Raw genomic sequence first — 18114 nt, 5'->3', positions numbered from 1 at the left:
GACTGGGGCCTGCAGTGGGATTTGTGGGGTGTGGCCAGGTCATAGTGAGCCCGGAAAGCAGGGCCAGAGAGCGCTGGGCCTGATGCTGCCCTTATCCAGGGCCAGCTTCGGGCGTGATCTGCAGCGTTGATTGCCCCCCGCCCCCGACTGGTGACCCCGTAGCCAAGGAGGTGGGTGTTGCCACGCCGTGTCACATCTGGGCATGACGCTGTCTTGGGTTACGCCATCCCTCCCCAGCCCAAGGTAGAAGACAGGCTGTCCTTCAGGAGGAGAGCAATGTGGGTGAGAGAGGCGTCCGGGAGGGTTGGTGTGAGGCACAGCGCAGAATGTTCCAGGGGCGGCACGTTGCGTGGCTCTCAAGCATCCTTTCAAGTGTCACCCCTGCTGAGAGGGGCAGGGAGGCCTCAGGGCCTGCTCCTGTCCTGTATTCCCAGCAGAGGCTGGTGCTGGGAAGAGATAGAGAATCCCAGCCCTAGAAAATGAGGGTCAGTCCACGAAGTAGGCCTGTCCCTCAAGCTGGCACTGCCTGGTGGCCTGGCTCCTGAGATCAGACCCCTCCCCTTGCTGCAACCTGGAGGTCAGTGGCTTTGGGCCCTGAGGGGACTCCGGGAAGGGAGTGGGCATCAGTGGGTGAGCAGTCCAGTCCCTCGGTGGTGGGATTCCTTGGGGTCCATTGATGGGTTGGCCTAGGTGGGGGGAGTGAGGCCCTTGTAGCCACCTGCCCGTCGGCGCCGGGTCACAGGCAAGCTCCCCGTGGAGGAGCAGACCCAGGTGAGGTGAGGGCTCCCTGGCCCAGCCCTGGTGGGGCCTCTGGGCAGCCGGCTGTCCCCGGGTGCGGCAGACTCACTGCAGGTGCAGCTGTGGGGTGGTGCCCGGACTAATCCGCCTCCCCGCTCTGGCTCCTCTCACACACAGAGATACAAACCCTCCTAGAGTCAGGACAGTCTTCCTTAGTGCAGTTTCTTTGGTTCGTTCCTAAAACGCACATGTTTTCCTAAAATGCAGTTGTGAACCCATCAGCTCCAATCTGCTCTTGAAGATTGAGCTCAGCTCGGGCCCAGCTTTCTCCACAGGAAACAGTACCACCCGCTCTGGGCCTAGGTGGGTCCCCTCGCCTCCCCCGCTCTGCTCCCCCATCATGGTACTGGTTTCACAGGCCAGATGTTTTATTTACTCATTGCGCCACTGACCAGACCGTGAGCTTCCTTTTTTTTTTTCTTAACACTTAAATTTTTTTTTAGCCTCAAACATACACAGAAGCACGGAGGATCATATGATGTGCCCTTAGGATTCATCACCCAGCTTCAGCAATTGTCAGCAGTTTGCCAATCTTGTTTCAGTAATTCCTCCTTGACTTTCCCCCGCCGCTCCCCCTTCCAGAATATTTTAAAGCAATTCCTAGATCTCATATCCTTTCTCTCATAAGTACATTTCAGCTGTGAGCTTCAAGATGGCAGAAACTGTGTCCTGTATCCTGTGTCCTCAGCACTTTCGATGGTGCTCAACACATATTGGCTTTGGCGAAATATGTTGTTTTGAATCAATGGATTGACTGGGTGGGTGAATCGGTTTCAGCCTTCAGACCCCAGCCCGCAGGTGGGCTGGAATTTGAATAACTGGAATGTGAATGGCTGCGGGAGCTCACGGCCCCCTTGGTGCTGTCCAGGAGGTCTGGAATCTGTCAGGCTCTCACTCGTCAGACTTTCAGGTTGGTTTATTCTTAGCCAAGCATCTTTGATTTTGCAATTCGATTCCACGTTGAGGGGACCTTGGAGAGGGAGGATTACGAAGATGTAGCTTCTACCTTTGCTTGGTTCAGATTTCGTTCACAATTACAGACTCGAGGGCTTTTCTGTTCATTATAATGCTGGATTTACTTAGGCCAAAATGATTAAGACCGAAAAAAAAATACCAAAGTATAGAATACATCTAAAGCATTTTCTTTCATACCGTCTTTCTATTCCTGGTAATGGTATTTTAACTACCCATATGAGATAATTGAATGCATATTTTTCTTTCAAATGGTCATGCTCACGTTTCAAACCCCGAATTCTGTACACTTTGAAGGGGACTCTGAGACCGGAGCCACCAGACGTGGCATTTCCAGCTTTTACAAGGTGAAAATCAGGCCAGGGCTTGGGCTTTGGCAGTCTCTGGTGGTAGAATGGCAGCTTGTAAAAATGCCTTTGATATATTCCTTTTTCCTCTTAATTCAGAAATGGTATTTCCCATAATACAATAATGGGAACTGCCTGTTCACTGGTGCTTTTTTTTCAGAATTACATTCTAAAATATCTTCTTTCACTATTCAAATCTGTTGTAAAGTTGAATTAAGTTAACTGAGTTTTCTGTTTGCTTATTTGTTTTCTTTCTTACTGCTTCATCAGGGATTCAGAGTAATAATTCTATTTCTGGATATCAGATATTTTCACCATGTGGGTTTAGCAGTGGGAACTAAGGCTGGGCCCAGTAGACATTTGATGATTGGTAACTGTTAATGTGTTCAGCCTGCAACATGAAACAGTGGTTTCCACGGAAGTATTTACAGGGATTGGATTTGCTCATGATGTCATATTGAGTCGAGAGCATCTTGCATGGAAGGTGATGGGACCTGAGAGATGTTTGACGGTTAGGAGAGGTGGGAGCTGTACTGAAGTAGGTCGCCATCCCGCAGCATCTCACCCTGCCGATGTGGCAGTGACTCTTCCTGTGGACTTGGCTTTCTGGGCTGTGAGCAGGCTGTGGGGTTTCTGCTGTGGGCCCAGTCCTGGCTGTCTCTTGGCATGACTTGGACAAGTTCAATGCATTATCTGGAGGAGCTGCAGTAGATCCCAGGGGTGTGCGTGCTCCGAACTCCTGTGGAGGGAAAATGCAGGAATATGACCGGAAGGAGACCCAAGGAATGCTTGATGTCTTGAGTGGCTGAGAGCCTCCTCGCTAGGGATGGGAAAGGAGAAAGGGTCTCTGGAGAATGGGGCTGGAGCTTGGGCCAGAGAGACGGAGAGAGCCCGTTGGCTGGTGATCCTGTCTTCTTAGGATGGCGCCCAACAGAAGCTGAGACAGATGTTCCAGGCTGGAAAACCTGTGGCAGGGCGGGACACCACAGCTGAGTCAGCCCCAAGGAAGGCCGGCATGGTGGGGCGGGCCAGGAACGGGCTGCAAACGTGGCCGCCCGCCCTGACGGATGGGGCTGGGCTCGTGAATAAGGCAGTGGCCCGTGGCCAGGGTTTGGAAGGGGAGCCGCAGCCTGGGGCAGAACAGCAGCTCCGGGAAAGGTTGACTCTTTGTGTTTAGTTGGTGGGCAGAGGTCTGTGTGACTTCTCCAGAGCTGGGGGTCACACACAGCACATCCCTGCTGTGTGCCAGGTGCTCTGCGTAGTATATTTACTCCTGCTCTTTATTTTATTTTATTTTTTTAATAAATGTATTTATTTGTTTATTTATTTTTGGCTGCATTGGGTCTTCGTTGCTGCACTTGGGCTTTCTCTAGTTGCGGCGAGTGGGAGCTACTCTTCGTTGCGGTGCGCGGGCTTCTCATTGCGGTGGCTTCTCTTATTGTGGAGCACGGGCTCTAGGTGCACGGGCTTCAGTAGTTGTGGCTCACGGGCTCAGTAGTTGTGGCTCGCAGGCTCTAGAGCGCAGGCTCGGTAGTTGTGGCGCATGGGCTTAGTTGCTCTGCGTCATGTGGGATCTTCCCAGACCAGGGCTCAAACCCATGTCTCCTGCCTTGGCAGATGGATTCTCAACCACTGCGCCACCAGGGAAGTCCTACTCCTGCTCTTTAACGCTCTTATCCCTAATCTTATTTAAAGATCAGGATCCTGAAACTCTGGCAAAGTGAAGTTGTCAGGAGGACACAGAAGAAAATAGCGGCAGAGCAGGGAATTGACACAGATACGCTGGTCTCTGAAGCCTCATGTTTTCCACTATATCAGGGCTCCCCGGATCTCTTCCACTGAAGAAGTGAAGAAACACCCCAGGGCGGAGCCATGCACCGGGTTCTCACATTGGGGTCCTAGCTCCAGCTGCAAATGTAAACTTCAAAGCCATGTAATTATATCGTTATTCTTTAGCCGTTTAAAAAAAAAAAGAACAGAGCGTGACCTTCCTTTCCAAGTATTCTAGGAAAATTAGCTCCAGGAGAAGGCATGTATATGTTTATCCCAGGTTCGGTGTTAATGTGCTGCCCCCTTCCCCCTCCCCCCGGCCCCTAGGCTTTGTGCCACCAGGCTGGTCCTAGCACAGTGGCAGTGATGAGATTCTGACCGTTATTTGCCATTTGCAGTCTGCCAAGGGAGAGTCAGAAGGTAGGGGCACCAGAAACCCAGAACATATCAAGGGGAAACGGTGCGTGTCCTTTGATGGAGGCCTGTGTCATCAAATGAAAAGCCACAGATAACGTGGAGACGTCAGTAGCCCAAAAACTAAAAGCACTATGGCAGTCATATGATCCCAGCCATCTGGTTAACCCAACATATCCTTGGTATTTTAAATCTGGAACTAAATATAGCTCCTTTCCCCAAAAGCCCTCAGCATATTGAAGAATGTAGATGAGATGAAGCTTTTGTATAAGATGAGGATATAGGGATCTGGACCCTGGCTTAGAATTTCCTGGTAGAAACCCAAGGTATTTTCTCTTTATTGGATCAGTTAGCTTTTGCTTTACAGATCTCCAGCTCCCCAAACTTAGTGGCTTAAAACCTTGACATATTTGCTGTGATCTGGGGGTTGGCTGTGCAGTTCTTTTAGTCTGGGCTGACTCTCCCGATCTGCATCAGCAGGTGGTAAGCCTGGGCTGGATGGTCGCGGATGACCTTGGTCACGTGTGTGGTGATTGGCAGAGAGCCTCAGCCAGGACTGCTTGCCTTGGCCCCATGTGGTCTCTCATCGTCCAGCAGCTCGCCTGGGCGTCTTCACACGGTGGTCTTGGTGTTCTCAAAGCAGCCAAGGAGGACAAGCCCTAATGCATAAGTACTTTTCATGCCTCTGTCTGCAGCTCATTTGCTGTCGTCCCATTGGCCGAAGCATATATACCTTGTCCAAGCTTAGAGTCGGTTTGGGAGGCATCTACACAAGGCCGTGGACAGAGAAAGGCATGAACAGACTGGGGGCCGTCACCGCAACAAATCAAACCTGTCTATAAGCCTGAGATTTAACTTAGCAAAAACAGTTGTTTCCACCTGATGCCCACCTGAAGACGACTCTGAACCAGGCTGTGACTCACCCTCGTGGAAAGAGGCAGTTCTAGTGGCCTCATCTGTCAGTAAGTGTGGTGGAAAATCTCTCGAGAGCCTGGAGGCAGGAAGTGCTTAAAGGTCAGACCCAGCCCAGCACCAGAAGACAGTTCTCACCACCCACACCCAAATGCAGGGCAACCAAGAGGCAAGTCTGGTTCCCGAGCTGCTAAAGCAAGAGACACCACCAGGCTCAGAAATCAGTGGTGGGTGGTTTCCCCCGGGCAGCAAGGCTGCATCCCAGGCCCACAGTGAGAGGCTGAAGATGGCATCTGAGCCAGAGTGACAGAGGGACGGGTGGGGATGAGAACAGGTGACCATTTTAGCACTCACATAGCTGGAGGAACCAGCAAACAGGTTAAGAAACTCTTCCTCTTTCCCAGGAGGAGGGAGGAAGCAGCAGAGTGAACTGACAGAAGATGAGTAGGTAATGAAGCCATTTTCATTTTTTTTTTAATTTATTTATTTTATTTATTTATTTTTTGGCTGCTTTGTTGCTGTGCGCGGGCTTTCTCTAGTTGTGGCGAGTGGGGGCTACTCTTCCTTGCGGTGCGCAGGCTTCTCATTGCGGTGGCTTCTCTTGTTGCAGAGCACAGGCTCTAGGCGCGCGGGCTTCAGTAGTTGTGGCTTGCAGGCTCAGTAGTTGTGGTGCATGGGCTTAGTTGCTCCGTGGCATGTGGGATCTTCCCGGACCAGGGCTCGAACCCATGTCCCCTGCATTGGCAGGCAGATTCTTAACCACTGTGCCACCAGGGAAGCCCACATTTTCTTTTAATATTTATTTTATTTATTTATTTATTTTCCTTATGTTTTTTGGCTGCGTTGGGTCTTAGTTGTGGCACACGGGATCTTTGTGGAGGCAGGAGGGATCTTTTCGTTATGGTGCGCGGTCTGCTCAGGTTTCTCTCTAGCTGTGTTGTGCGTGTTTTTCTCTCTCTAGTCATGGCCACGGGCTCCAGAGCGCGTGGGCTCTGTAGTTGATGGCACGTGGGCTCTTTCGTTGAGGTGCGCGAGCTCAGTAGTTGCGGCGCACAAGCTTAGTTGCCCTGCGGCATGTGGGATCCTAGTTCCCCAACCAGGGATCGAACCCGCAACCCCTGCATTGCAACGAGGATTCTCTACCACTGGACCACCAGGGAAGTTCCTGACCATCATTTTCTTTTGAGCATCTACCATATGCTGAGGATTGTACTTAGCCTCACAACATCCCCGGGTAATTAGTCCCAGTTTACAGATGAGGAAACTGAGTCTCAGAGAGATTAAGTAACTTGGCCCATGGTCGCCGAGCTCGAGGTTCTGACCCGGCTCTGTCTGCCTCCAGAGTGCCGTGTGCCCTTTCTCTGCACGTGCTGATGTGGTCCCACAGAGAAGCATCTTCAGGCAGCAAGAAAAGCAGAACCCTCCTAACAGAACTCTGAAAGGCCCCAAAGGCCACCTGCTGGGCAGGAGCACTTGAAGATGTTCCTGTAAAGGCAATGGAGCCCTTCCAAAGGTGGTATTAGCCTCAAAAGAAGGTGGTAGCATAACAGAAGGGACAGGAAGGCATGAAGGAAAGCCCCAGGATATTTATTTTGGGGGGAACAGGGACACCCAAAAGGAGACATTGCTCTGAACCTTCTCCACATTCTGTGATCTCATCTCCATCCACACACCCCACTCACCTTCCCCAAATTAAAAGGATCCCCTCATAAGAAGGTCATTGTAAAGTAGAATAAATCCAATCGGGAACGACTGCGTTAGTGAGAGGGTTCTGAAATCCACAGGCTGGTGAGCCAGAAGCAGCCAGCCGTCCTCAGGTAGCAAAGAAGCTGGCACACGCCAAGAGTTAACTTGTTCTGCGTAGATACACGGGTTGCAACTAGAATCAGTATGTGGACATGTGGGGATGACACTGTAAGGCATAAGAAAGAGCTTTAGAGGCACGGATCTCATTCCGTATCTTGTCATCACCACTTAATAACCTCGTGCCCTTGAGCTTCGATTTTCTGCTTGCATGTTAGAAATTACCAAGCCTGTCCTCAGGGCATGTCACGGGAATCCTAAGGGAATGGATGGTTTTGAGAAGTTAGAAGTTCCTGGTTCCCGGAGGAGTGGAGCAAAGGTTGGAAGCTGCCCAGGGGAGGCTGCTCCGGGGGAACGCTGACATTCCACCCGGGTGGGGTATATTTTGGAAATACTGGCCAGTGTTTGCAGCTGAATGTCGGTGCCTTCCATGCTCATCCCTGCGGAGCTTGGCCAGGCAGCAGAACCTGTCCAGGGTGAGGGGTAGAGAGACTGTGACTTGGATTTGACTTAGGTTGTTTTCCTTTGGTCGGGGAGGGGGGCGGTTGCTGTTGAACCATCAGATGAGCATTGCCAAGGACACCCCCAAGGTCAAGGATATGAGAGAGTAGACTATGACGCCTCCCAGACACCCCAGGCAAGGAACTCGCCAGCCTGGATCAGCGGCCCAGAGCCACCCAGCCTTGATGCTTTACGTCTGGGATTGGGGTTTGTCCACATGAAGGCTTCACCATCTTTGTTGCCTCAAGAGGGAACAGCTACAGGGCCACAGTCAGGTGGACCCACATCCTGTCTCTCACTGTGACCTCAGCCACCTTGGGGGTTCAGTGCAGAAGTCCTGGCCTTGGCCTCTCACCAAGTGTAGATTCTGGTGAGTGTAGATTCTGGTGATTTTGTGGGTGTCCTTGCAAACACCCCCAGGGGGAGGCCATGGGGAGTTTGAGTTTGGGAAACAGAAAACATTTATTTGGGGTCCTAACTATATTAAATCCTGGGTGGGATCAACCAGGGTTGTGTGTTGTTTTTGCCAGAAACACCAGAGAGCTTGCGTGGCTGGTGAGTCCCCATCAGGGCAGGGAGGTGAGTGTCCCCAGGAGGATAGATCACCTTGGGACATGAAGTACTGGCCCCTGGATAGGAGCGGTGACTAAAGGGACAGAAGCAGTGCTCATCTGAAGGTATAAATTGGGATCCATTTGTTAACAGAGTTGCCGGACGCTGGACGTACAGGCTCAACTGCGAGGTGCAAGTGTATTTTCGTCAGTCTTTTAGCCACTGTTCCCTTGTGATAGAAAGTCTGACAGGTCTTTTAAAGGAGTGGTTTCTCAAACTCCCTCGTACGGCTCTGGGTGTGGAGGTGGGTGAGTTGGGGGAGGGCAGCTGGGAAGCAAGAGACCCCAGGGCTCTGGCTCCTGCGTCGTTCCCTGCACATGTGCTCTTTTTTTTTTTTAAACAGCTTTGTTGAGGTATAATTCACATACCAAACAACTCACCTGAAGGGTATAATTCAGTAGTTTTTAATATATTCATAGAGTTGTGCAGCCCTCACCACATTAGCAGGTGAGCTTTTATCTGATTGCTTTTCTATTGTATTTGAAGGAGAAAAAGATTCTGCCACTAAAATCAGGTTTGAAATAACTGTTATGATCTTGCAGTGGTTAAGAACCTTTTGTGAAGAGGCTGTGCTTTTCAAGTTCTATTTTAAGCCCCAATGAGAATCAGGAAATAAATTTGGTATCTAAGACTGATGGGGTAAAGCCCATAGCAACCATTCACTTTTTTCACAGGAAGGGACATTTAGCGCCTCATTCAGCGTTTTTTTTAAAGTCCTTTTGCACAGTTCTAACATGGTCAGAGAAAATTAGAATGGTGAGTGGGGCTGCAGGAAGACCCATGGATGCAGCTGAAATAGGCCCAGTGGTCCAGGATCGGGGGAGGTCTCTAATTAGCAGATGTTCCTACTTGGCGAAGGAACAGATCCTCGACACAGCCCAGCTGTCCCTAAAGGCATTAAAGTGGGGCATGAGGCAGTGATTGACATTCAGGGTAACGATCGAAGTTAAAGAAGCAGGGTCATTGTAGCGAAGTGTTCATCAGAAACGGTTGAAGATTTAGAAGTCGGGGGTCAGAATGGGGTGAGCATTTGCTGGTCCTTGTAAAGACTTCCTGAGTCTGGCGCACTGTAAGTGCTCAATAAACATCCTGTCCGTGTTTCTTTGGAAAGGCCATGCTGTAAAATCTCCTTCTCTCTTGAGGTCAGATAAACGAAGCATTCACAGACTGTTCCCACTTGTTAATTTGAAGGGCACCTTCTCAGCTGGGCTAGTTTGGGGGCGAAGACATCAGCAACAGCGCAGGAATGTTCTCCGAAGGGGATTCACGCTTCCCTGCCGGAGGATGGGGCTAATTAGATTATTTCCGGTTGACAAACTTGGTTTTCCGCCTTGGAACACATGTTTCTTGCCTCTCCTCTCTTCACAGGATGTGTTCCTGATTCGAGGTGAAACCATGAAGAGAAGATAAAACAGATAATAATGCTTTTCCGCAATCGCTTCGTGCTGCTGCTGGCCCTGGCTGCGCTGCTGGCCTTCGTGAGCCTCAGCCTTCAGTTCTGTGAGTGTGGCTGGGCTGGCGGGTCCCGGCTGGGGGAGTGCTTCTCTCTGAAATAGAAGGCCCCATGGGGAGGAAGCACGTAGGTCCCAAAGCCTTTGTTCTTTCAGTGAACAGTGAGGTTTCAAACAACCCAGTCTTTTTACCGTTGGCCCTAGTGGTGGGAGGCTGTGATTCTGTGCCTGTGAGGAACAAGAGCAATCACTACGCCTCGTGACGCGTTTTTGGCTTCTCCCTGGATTCCTAAACTTCCTGGTTATTCCTGGATCTTTAGTTCAGGTTCCCAAGGCGAAGACAGTGAGTGGTCAGCTCGTGTCCTCGTGCCAGGTCGCACAGCAGAGGTGCCTGGCCCACCAGTTGGTTCTTTGGGGGTTGGGTGTCCGTTATTAGGGAGGGTAGGGGGATTAGGTCCCAGTACCAAATGCAGCCCCTGGGCAGCAGGGACCGTGCATGGGAAACCCCACATGGCAAGCACAGCTGAGGAAGCCAGGCCATGGGCCTCACCGCCTGCACTCTGCCCTTCACTGGGAGCCTGTGCTCAGGCTGGGCCCCAAATCTATGTGCCACACTGCTCCCTGAGGGAGTTTGTCCTCAAATAACAGATCTGGTCTGGTACCTTGTTGGTTGTAACCCTTCACTGGTGGGTCCCCGGGAGGCCGCTTGCCTTCCTGGGGCCCCTCTCTCACCTTGAACTTTACGCCATAGGCTTGTCGAGCGGCTTGGCATTCCCTGCCCATCCAGGTTGTGCTCTGTGCCCAGATCCTGCCGGCCCCTCCGCCTGGACTGTCCTCCTCACCTCCCTTCCATCTTCTCCTCCACATGGTTCACTCAGCCCTTTCTTTTTCAGGAACGTCCCGTGACTCCCTAACTGGGTCTGGGCTTCTTGGCTCTACTTCTGGGGTGCCCCGAACCTGCTCCCCTCCTGCACTAGCCTTGCGGCATCATACTTTTCAGTTCTTGTGTCTTTTCCACCTACAAGACTGTCTGCTCTTTGAGAGCAGGACCCACATCTGTTTCCCTCTTTATCACGGGAACCAGCATTGCCAACCACACAGGAGGTGTCTCAGGAATGTTTACGTGAATGAATGAACCTACACCTGCTCTGGAAAGCAGGCTGACCCTAATTCCCTGTCCTTCTGGTGCTGTGTACTTGAAGCCGAGAAAATATCTGGGCAATGCCGGCAATTGTGTTTTTGCTGCCACCTACCTGCCCTCCACTTCCCCCCTCACCCCGATGGGTGGGAAACAAGGGCTTGGCCTCCATCACCGCCTGGGGCATCTCTGGGAGGAGGTGGCGTTGCCGTCACTGTCTGCCTGATGGAAGGAAGGGCAGTGGCTGCGAGAGCAGGATGTTCCGAGTGTGCTGGGGGACGTGGGAAAGACTTGGCATTTGGAATAAGTGGTTTGAAGGCAAGAGGCTTTGAGCAAGTTTCTCCGCTTCCCCTCCACTCTGTGACACATTCCATGCACACATCTAGTGCATATGACCCGCACTTCTAGCAGTAAAGAGAATTAAAAATACTCACTTTGTCCTTCCAGAATAGGGAAAGAGGTCAAGAGAAGATACTTGTGTAAAGTTTAAAGGTTCTCCAGATGGTTAATAAACTGTTTAAAAAAAAAGAAAGAATCTTTTCCAGAAAGTTAGGACTGTCATTCATTTAGTTGTTTATAACTTTTCATTAAAAACTTTCCATCCTGTCACTGGGGAGGTAGGATGTTACCATCAACCTTGATTGTTATTCTGAGACCCTGACAGGTTCTGAGACGTGAACGTGGGTTACTTGTGTTTGCTGGCTTTCTCTTGGAGGTGGTTTCCGCATCACTCAATTGGCCTGTGTGTTTCGCTTATATAACTCTTCTGAAAGTACCTTCTGTTTTAGGAGAGCCGCTTTTCAGCCGTACTGTTTTTCGGGAAAATTTTGCAGGGTAAATTGGCCTGCCTGGGTCTGAGGTCTTTATTCTTGAATACATTGGAGTTCGGGAAGACGTTAAGATATGAACATTCTTTCTGCTCTTCTGCTTCTAGGTAAACTGTAACTTTGGAATTTATTTCCGTGTGAAAATTGAGTTACATTGCTTTATTTTTTAGTTGCTTTATTGGTTGCTAATTATTATGGTGTAAGAAACTGGACTAATTCGTAATACAAAGGTGTCTGCTTAAGTAAAGCTTATATTTTCATCCTTACCCTGAAATATATGGACTTTTTCTTTACCGTTTCTTTTGACTTACTTTTGAATACCGGATTAGCTCATATAATTGTCTTAGGTGATATATTTGAGACAATCAAATAGAACTTGGTTTTCTCATGTTTTAAATGAACAATATTGTTTTATTTGTTTTCTGAAATGATTGTATATTTTATTTTGTCTTGTTGATAGTTTTCTTTTTCTGATGTTTTGAATATGAGAAAGTTATGACCCAGGTTACAATGAAAAAAATCAGGTTGTTTAAAAAAAAGCATTTCTTCCTCTCGGTACAGAAAGTGTGTATGTGAACCCACATATATTTATTAAGTGCTTATGTGTGTTAGATATTTTTCTACACTGTCGGGGTAGAGGTGGTAGGGAAAGGATACAAAAAAGATTAAAATACAGTTCATAGTTTCTCAAACTACGTTGATTTTAAATGGTAGTGATGACTCCTTGTATGGTAGTAGACACTAATGAAAATCATTCATTTTGTGTTTTCAAGTCCTTGATGTTTTTGACTTTGGAAATAGAGGGATTCTGAGATTCCTGATATTCAAATCGAAGAAGGGAACAAGTAAGGTATATACATCATTAGTTATTCTAGTTAAAATGTGTGCAAGTGAAAAAATAACTTCTAAAATTGAGGGACTCCTTCAGTGCGACAGGAAGAGACCACTGGGTTATGAAAACCTGTGGATGATTCGTTATTTTGCTGCTTTTTCTGCTCGTTTGTAATCGTCCATTTTCCTGCCACGACCCACCCTTTCCTTCATGCTTATCCTGTGCTCATTTCACCACGTTCCAACCACCATTCCCAAAATGGCAGCGTGGCAGGAGCTCAGCTCGCAGACCCTGGAACCACAGCCTTGGGTTTGAATGCTGCTCTGCCACTTAGCAGCTGTGTGCCCTCGGCAGGTGTGGCCTCCTGGAGCCTCTGTTCCTTCTTCTGTAAAATGGAGTTCATTGTTGCTACTTTGAAACCTTGGCGTGAGAACGGAGATTTTGTGGGAAAACCCTTGACTCGGGGAAGCACAGTCAGTGTGAACAGTAGAGTCCTGTCATGATATATCATCACCAGAATCCAGGGCTCTTGGTGTCCCAAAGGCTGCTTCAGCCACTTGTGGAGAGAGCTTTTGAAACAGTATCATGCACTTCTTTCTTTTTGATCAGAGTTCATTGGCCGTGATAGGAGTCAGTCTACACTGGGCACATGTATCTTGGGCAGGGCCCTGGTTGACCAGGGCACGTTTCTAAGGGAGATGTCCCAGGTGGACTGGAAACGCAGATCCCCAGGTAGAAGAGGGGAGGGTTAACCTGCCAAAGTGAAAGCCAGAGTGAAGGCTGTCTTCAGTATCTGCAGAGCCCTGTCTCTATCTAGTATCTGCAAGAGGAGTGAGACCAGCTCTGTGTGGCCTGGTGGCCAGGGAGACACATTTTAGTTAAGCATCAAGCGAAGCTTCCTGAATGTCATCGTCCGGCGGAGGTGGAGCGGGCTGTGTGCATACCCTGGAGCATCGCTCTATGAAGAATAGGACAGTAGGCAGGTCACTGGACCTGATCCCATTGAAAACCTCTTCAGACTCCGAGGTTTTGGGAATTTTATCTTTCCTTGTTGATCCAGTGCCATGAGTTTGCATAGCTTTGTCCTTCAGCAAACATTCCACTGTGTGCTGGGCCAGGGCTGGGCGTTTCATCTCCTAGGAGCCATAGGAGCTCTCTGTCTGGTGGAGGAGAATCCTGAGCAGATACTTGGAACACAGTGCACAATATGCTAGGACAGGAAAGAGGCAGCCCCACGAGGAAGTGGGAAAGAACGTGGACTCCAGAGCCAGACTGCCTGGGTCGAGTCCCTGTCCTGCCACCTACCAGCTATGTGAGGTCAGGCACGTTACCTACCCTCTCCGTGCCTCGGTTTCCTCATCTGTAAAATGGGGATAATGAGAGTTCCTATTTCATTGGGTTGGTAAAGGATATTTATAACATACCTAGAACAGTTCCTGGCACATAATAATCCCTCTATGCATGTTTGTTAAATAACATGAAGGAGAGATGACTCATGACAGGGTGACACGGGCGGAGGAGGGACGAGAAGCCGATCCAGCGTAGGAGGTCAGGGAAGACTCATTCCCGGAGGAGGTGACATCCGAGCTTCAGCCTTGAGGGATGAGTTGGAGTCGTCCAAAAAGGAAGCTGGGAAGGGCATTCCTGGCAGATGGAGGTGGGTGTGCAAAGGCAGGGCAGGAGAGAGCAGGACCAGGTTAGTCACCGGTGGGTAGCTGTGAAGGTGGACAAAGGCCTAGGCCACCTCCATCACCGTGTTATATCCTGAAAGTATGGGGAGCCACTGAAGCAGGGGAGACAGCATATCATTAGATTTGTCTGGGAAAGACCACAGTCTGGTACAGTGTTTGCAGAAGAGCGGTCTCCTGGGCCCCTTGATTACAGTAGCCCCGGGCGTCTGTTAAAACGCGTGTTCCAAAACCAGAAAGAGAGCACATCTGTGCCCCTCCCCAGAGAATCAGAACTGTGGGAGGAGAACTCCCTGGGGCTTCTAATGCACACAGAATTTGCGTGCTGCCCTTTCAGAGGCCGGTGGGAGGCTGATACTGAGAGACCACTCGGGGCCACTTTCCTCCTCCAGTTAAAGGCTGGGAGTGGCTCCGAGGAAGGTGTTGGCCCCGAAAGGAAGGAGCAAAGCCGAGAGCATCAGGTGATTCTGTGGACTTGGAGCTAAACGGTCGGGCGGTGCAGCGGGCCCAGGGTGAAGAAAGAGAAGGGAAGGCTCTGCCACGCCGTGTAGGGCTCAGGTGGTGCAGCGGGCGCTGCCTTCATTCACGCATCCGCGCAGCTGCTCACACAGACGGCCCCTCCACCTGGCTTAAGTGTGCTGAAGGCCGAAGGCGGTACACAGCGCACATTCTGGGAGGTAGCCCGCGTGGAGCTGTTGGCAGTGGGTGAGGAGGCCCGGGGAGAGCAGTCTGAGCAAGTGGAGAAGCAGGGCAAGCCCAGGCAGCCGGGTGGGAGCGGAGCAGGGCGCAGAGCTGGGGCCTCCGCCTGCTGCCCTTCGAGCTCGGCTGCTGGCATTTGCGGCTCCAGCTCTTCGTGGGCCCCCCCGAAGGTCCGTGGCGTGTGGTGGCGGGGATCTTGCTGAGGCACAAATGCACATAATCACAGCTGTGAGTGGGCACCTTGGGCTGTGTCCCACCCTGCAGAGCTGCGGGGCCTTGTCATTCTCTCTTCTCTGTCCCGTGTACATTTTATGGAGGAAAGCATGTGTCCGGGTGACGTGTGTAAATTTGGGGATCCATGAAGATCTTGATATGTTTTGGTGGCAAAGGTTTGGGGATGCAACCCTTAGGACGCCAAGGCTCTAACGTACTGTGTATTTAAAAAACACAATAAGGTTCCTGCTGGGTTTTTATTTTGGTGAGTCGAAGTCCCAAAAACGAGAAATTTAGGCTTGCATTTTTAACCTAAGGGTTCATAGGATCTCAATAAATTCTTTGCATTTTTGCAATAAATTCTTTGCATTTTTGCAATAAATTCTTGCATTTTTAGGGCTTGCATTTTTAACCTAAGGGTTCATAGGATCTCAATAAATTCTTTATTTAGTATTTTTTTAATTAATCTTGATCCTTTTCTTGGAGATTTATTTTCTTTGATTTCTGAGAGTTTTAATGTTGCTTTTTCTTTGAATGTTTCATGGCCAGCTACCACATAGAGTTAAATATCTTTGGGTAGGAAGAATTCTGCAGGTAAATGACAAAATTAAGTCTGACAAATCAGCTTTTATCATAACATCTTAAGCTCATGTCATGGTTATTATTGGAGGAGGTGAGAGTATCATGTACCACGCAGGCCCTTCCACGAACTAAAAATGGGACACATTTATGTCCGTGGGTTCTTTCTAGTTTTCTTCCGGGGTGGGAACATTGTTTCTGTCTCTGTCTCTCTGTCTCTCTCTTTTTCTTTCTCCCCCACTGCTTCCCCCTCTCTCCCTCACCCTCCCTCTCTCCCTCCCTTCCTTTCTTCCTTCTTTCCTTCCCTCCTTCCTTGTTTCTGATCTTAGAGAATTTCTCCTAAGAATAGACAGAGGACAGAGATGTATGCTCAAAGATGTTTATTGCATCACTGCTTATAATAGGAAAAAGGGGTAGACAACCAAAGTGTCCAACAGGAAATACTGCTGCATCCATTATACCATGTTTACATAGACCTGTCTATATTGACTTGGAAGGTTGTCCATAATATATCTACTAAAAGGACATGTGGTATTGTGTGTGTGTGTGTGTGTGTGTGTGTGTGTGTGTGTGTGTGTGTGTGTGTAGTCAGCAATATTGATAAGAAGGGGAATCTCCCATTTTAGAGGAGAGGAAACTATCCAGGCTAGTTAGTAAAACTAGGAAGTGTTAGTAAAATGAGTCAGTGAATTCAGGAGAACATGTGCCAATCGCCAAGACTGTATGAGGAGAGAGACAAAGTAGGAAAGGAAGCTGCAGGATGTTGACACTGGAGTACCCACTGAGTGGAGCTGAGCCAGGGATGCAGTGGGAGTCTGCCCAGGTAGAGTTTGCACTGATCAGCTTGGGCCCCACTCCTGTTGTCTTGGCAACAGGGCTCCAAGCTGATGACATTAAACAAAAAGAAACTTGAAGTGAGGTAAGTGGTCATCAGAGGCAGAGCCGTGTGATCTTGGTAGCATCCCACCAGGGGGAAGGGGTTGGAGGGGGAGGTTTTTGAGACTGAACAGCAGTGAGGTCTTGGGGGACAGAATCTGAACCCCAAATAAGAAGGTGAAGTCAGGAATGCACACAGAGAGAGCTCTGGAACAGTCTCACCATCCTTCCTGCCAGCGTGGCCCCGGCACACGACGCCTCACTGGGGCCCGGCAGAGCCAGGCCGCCCAGAGTGGGAGGGACAGGGAGTTCGCCACAATGCAGGGCCCTCTCTGAATTAACTGTTTTGGGCTCCGGCATCACCTCTTGCCCTCCCTGTCTCCCTCCCTCTTTTTTCTGTATCATCTGAGGGGCTGGACTCCACTGGCCAGGGTTTTTACCTCTTGGAGAACCTGGAACCCCGCTCTGCTTCTCCCCGGTCTCAGGTATCTAGCAGAGAGTGAGATGGCCAGTCTCCACAGCGTCCAGATACCTGAGGCCCCCTTGCCCCCCGCAGTGTGTGGTCTCTCACTGAGGTGGCCTCCCCAAGGCTCTCCCACCCACCTGACGGCTCTTCCCTTTGACCCTTTTCACAGAAGCAAATGACCAGCCTTGACCCACCTTTCTGAGCAGGTGGTTTGGTGGCCTCAGTGGGGTGCAGACCTTTGAGACACAGAAAACTTTCTGCTCTTGGGGAAGGGGGAACAGTGTCCTTGGGCCATAGTGACCCTGTCACCATTCCCACCGGAGCAGGGACAGGAGCACAGTTTCACCTCTGGCAGGACATGCAGCCACACGCACACTGCACCATTCACTGTGGGTTCTCTGGGTGGGAAGAATATACGTGACTCACTTCTTTTTATACCTTAGTATCGATGGCTATTTTAGGATGAACACGGGTTTATATGAATTGTAAAGATCCCTTTTCATTTTATAAAAAGAGAAAAATCTCTTCTCGAGGGCGTTGACATTGGAAACCTACTTCCAGGTACACTGAGTTCTTAGCCTGAGTTCATGGATATCTGCATTGTCTCACATGGCTTCAGGGGTGCTGTGAACCCCCAGAAATCAAATTTAAAAGTAAGTGTCTGCAGTCCTTTTTCAAGGGTGAAGATCATCGGTAGCTCTTATCAGATTCTCAAAGGTGAGGTAGAGGGGATCCAGGCCCTGAGTTGGGTAAGGAGGTCTGAGGTTCTTTTCGTAGCTCTGTTTGGGGACCTGTCTTGAACATCTCTCTTGATTTCTAGTCTCTGTCATGATTTGTCCTTGGTGCTCGCAGCGTCTACCCCAGGGGACCCGGTTAGGTCAAGGCCAGTTACCAGTGGTCCCATAGGAGTGTGAGGTTTCCTGGCTCCTCCAGGAGTCCGCAGCTGGGCTCAGGCTCAGGTCGCAGTGGGTCTCCTGCCCCTGCAGTCTGGCCGTCCTGTGGACTTGGGTCTCAGTTGTCAGAAGGAGGTCAGGCAGGGAGGAGATAAGAGCTTGCAGACAGCCTAGGACAGGAACTGAGTCCTCAGCCGCATGAGGCCCCACCCTGTTGCGGGCTCCGGTGGTGTAGTTCTGGTTTTTATTTGAGAATTACACACATTTTTATATTCAGTGCAGGCTGGAGACAGAAAGGGCATTAAAGACGCCTTAGTGGATTG

General features: G+C 49.9%; 1 protein-coding gene across 1 annotated transcript in view; it reads left to right on the top strand.

The window, feature by feature from the left end:
- PXYLP1 (2-phosphoxylose phosphatase 1) overlaps positions 1–18114 on the top strand; it is a 69364-nt gene that overhangs the window by 27886 nt on the left and 23364 nt on the right. Inside the window, exon 4 of the mRNA XM_082839330.1 lies at positions 9498–9629. Coding sequence (XP_082695456.1) covers positions 9551–9629 — 79 coding nt within the window. The 5' untranslated portion in view covers positions 9498–9550. The remainder of the gene's footprint in view (positions 1–9497; positions 9630–18114) is intronic.

Source organism: Leucopleurus acutus, assembly GCF_964270905.1.
Source record: "Leucopleurus acutus genome assembly, chromosome: 5".
Classification (NCBI taxonomy): Eukaryota; Metazoa; Chordata; class Mammalia; order Artiodactyla; family Delphinidae; genus Leucopleurus; species Leucopleurus acutus.
This window is presented reverse-complemented; position numbering and strand designations above follow the sequence as displayed.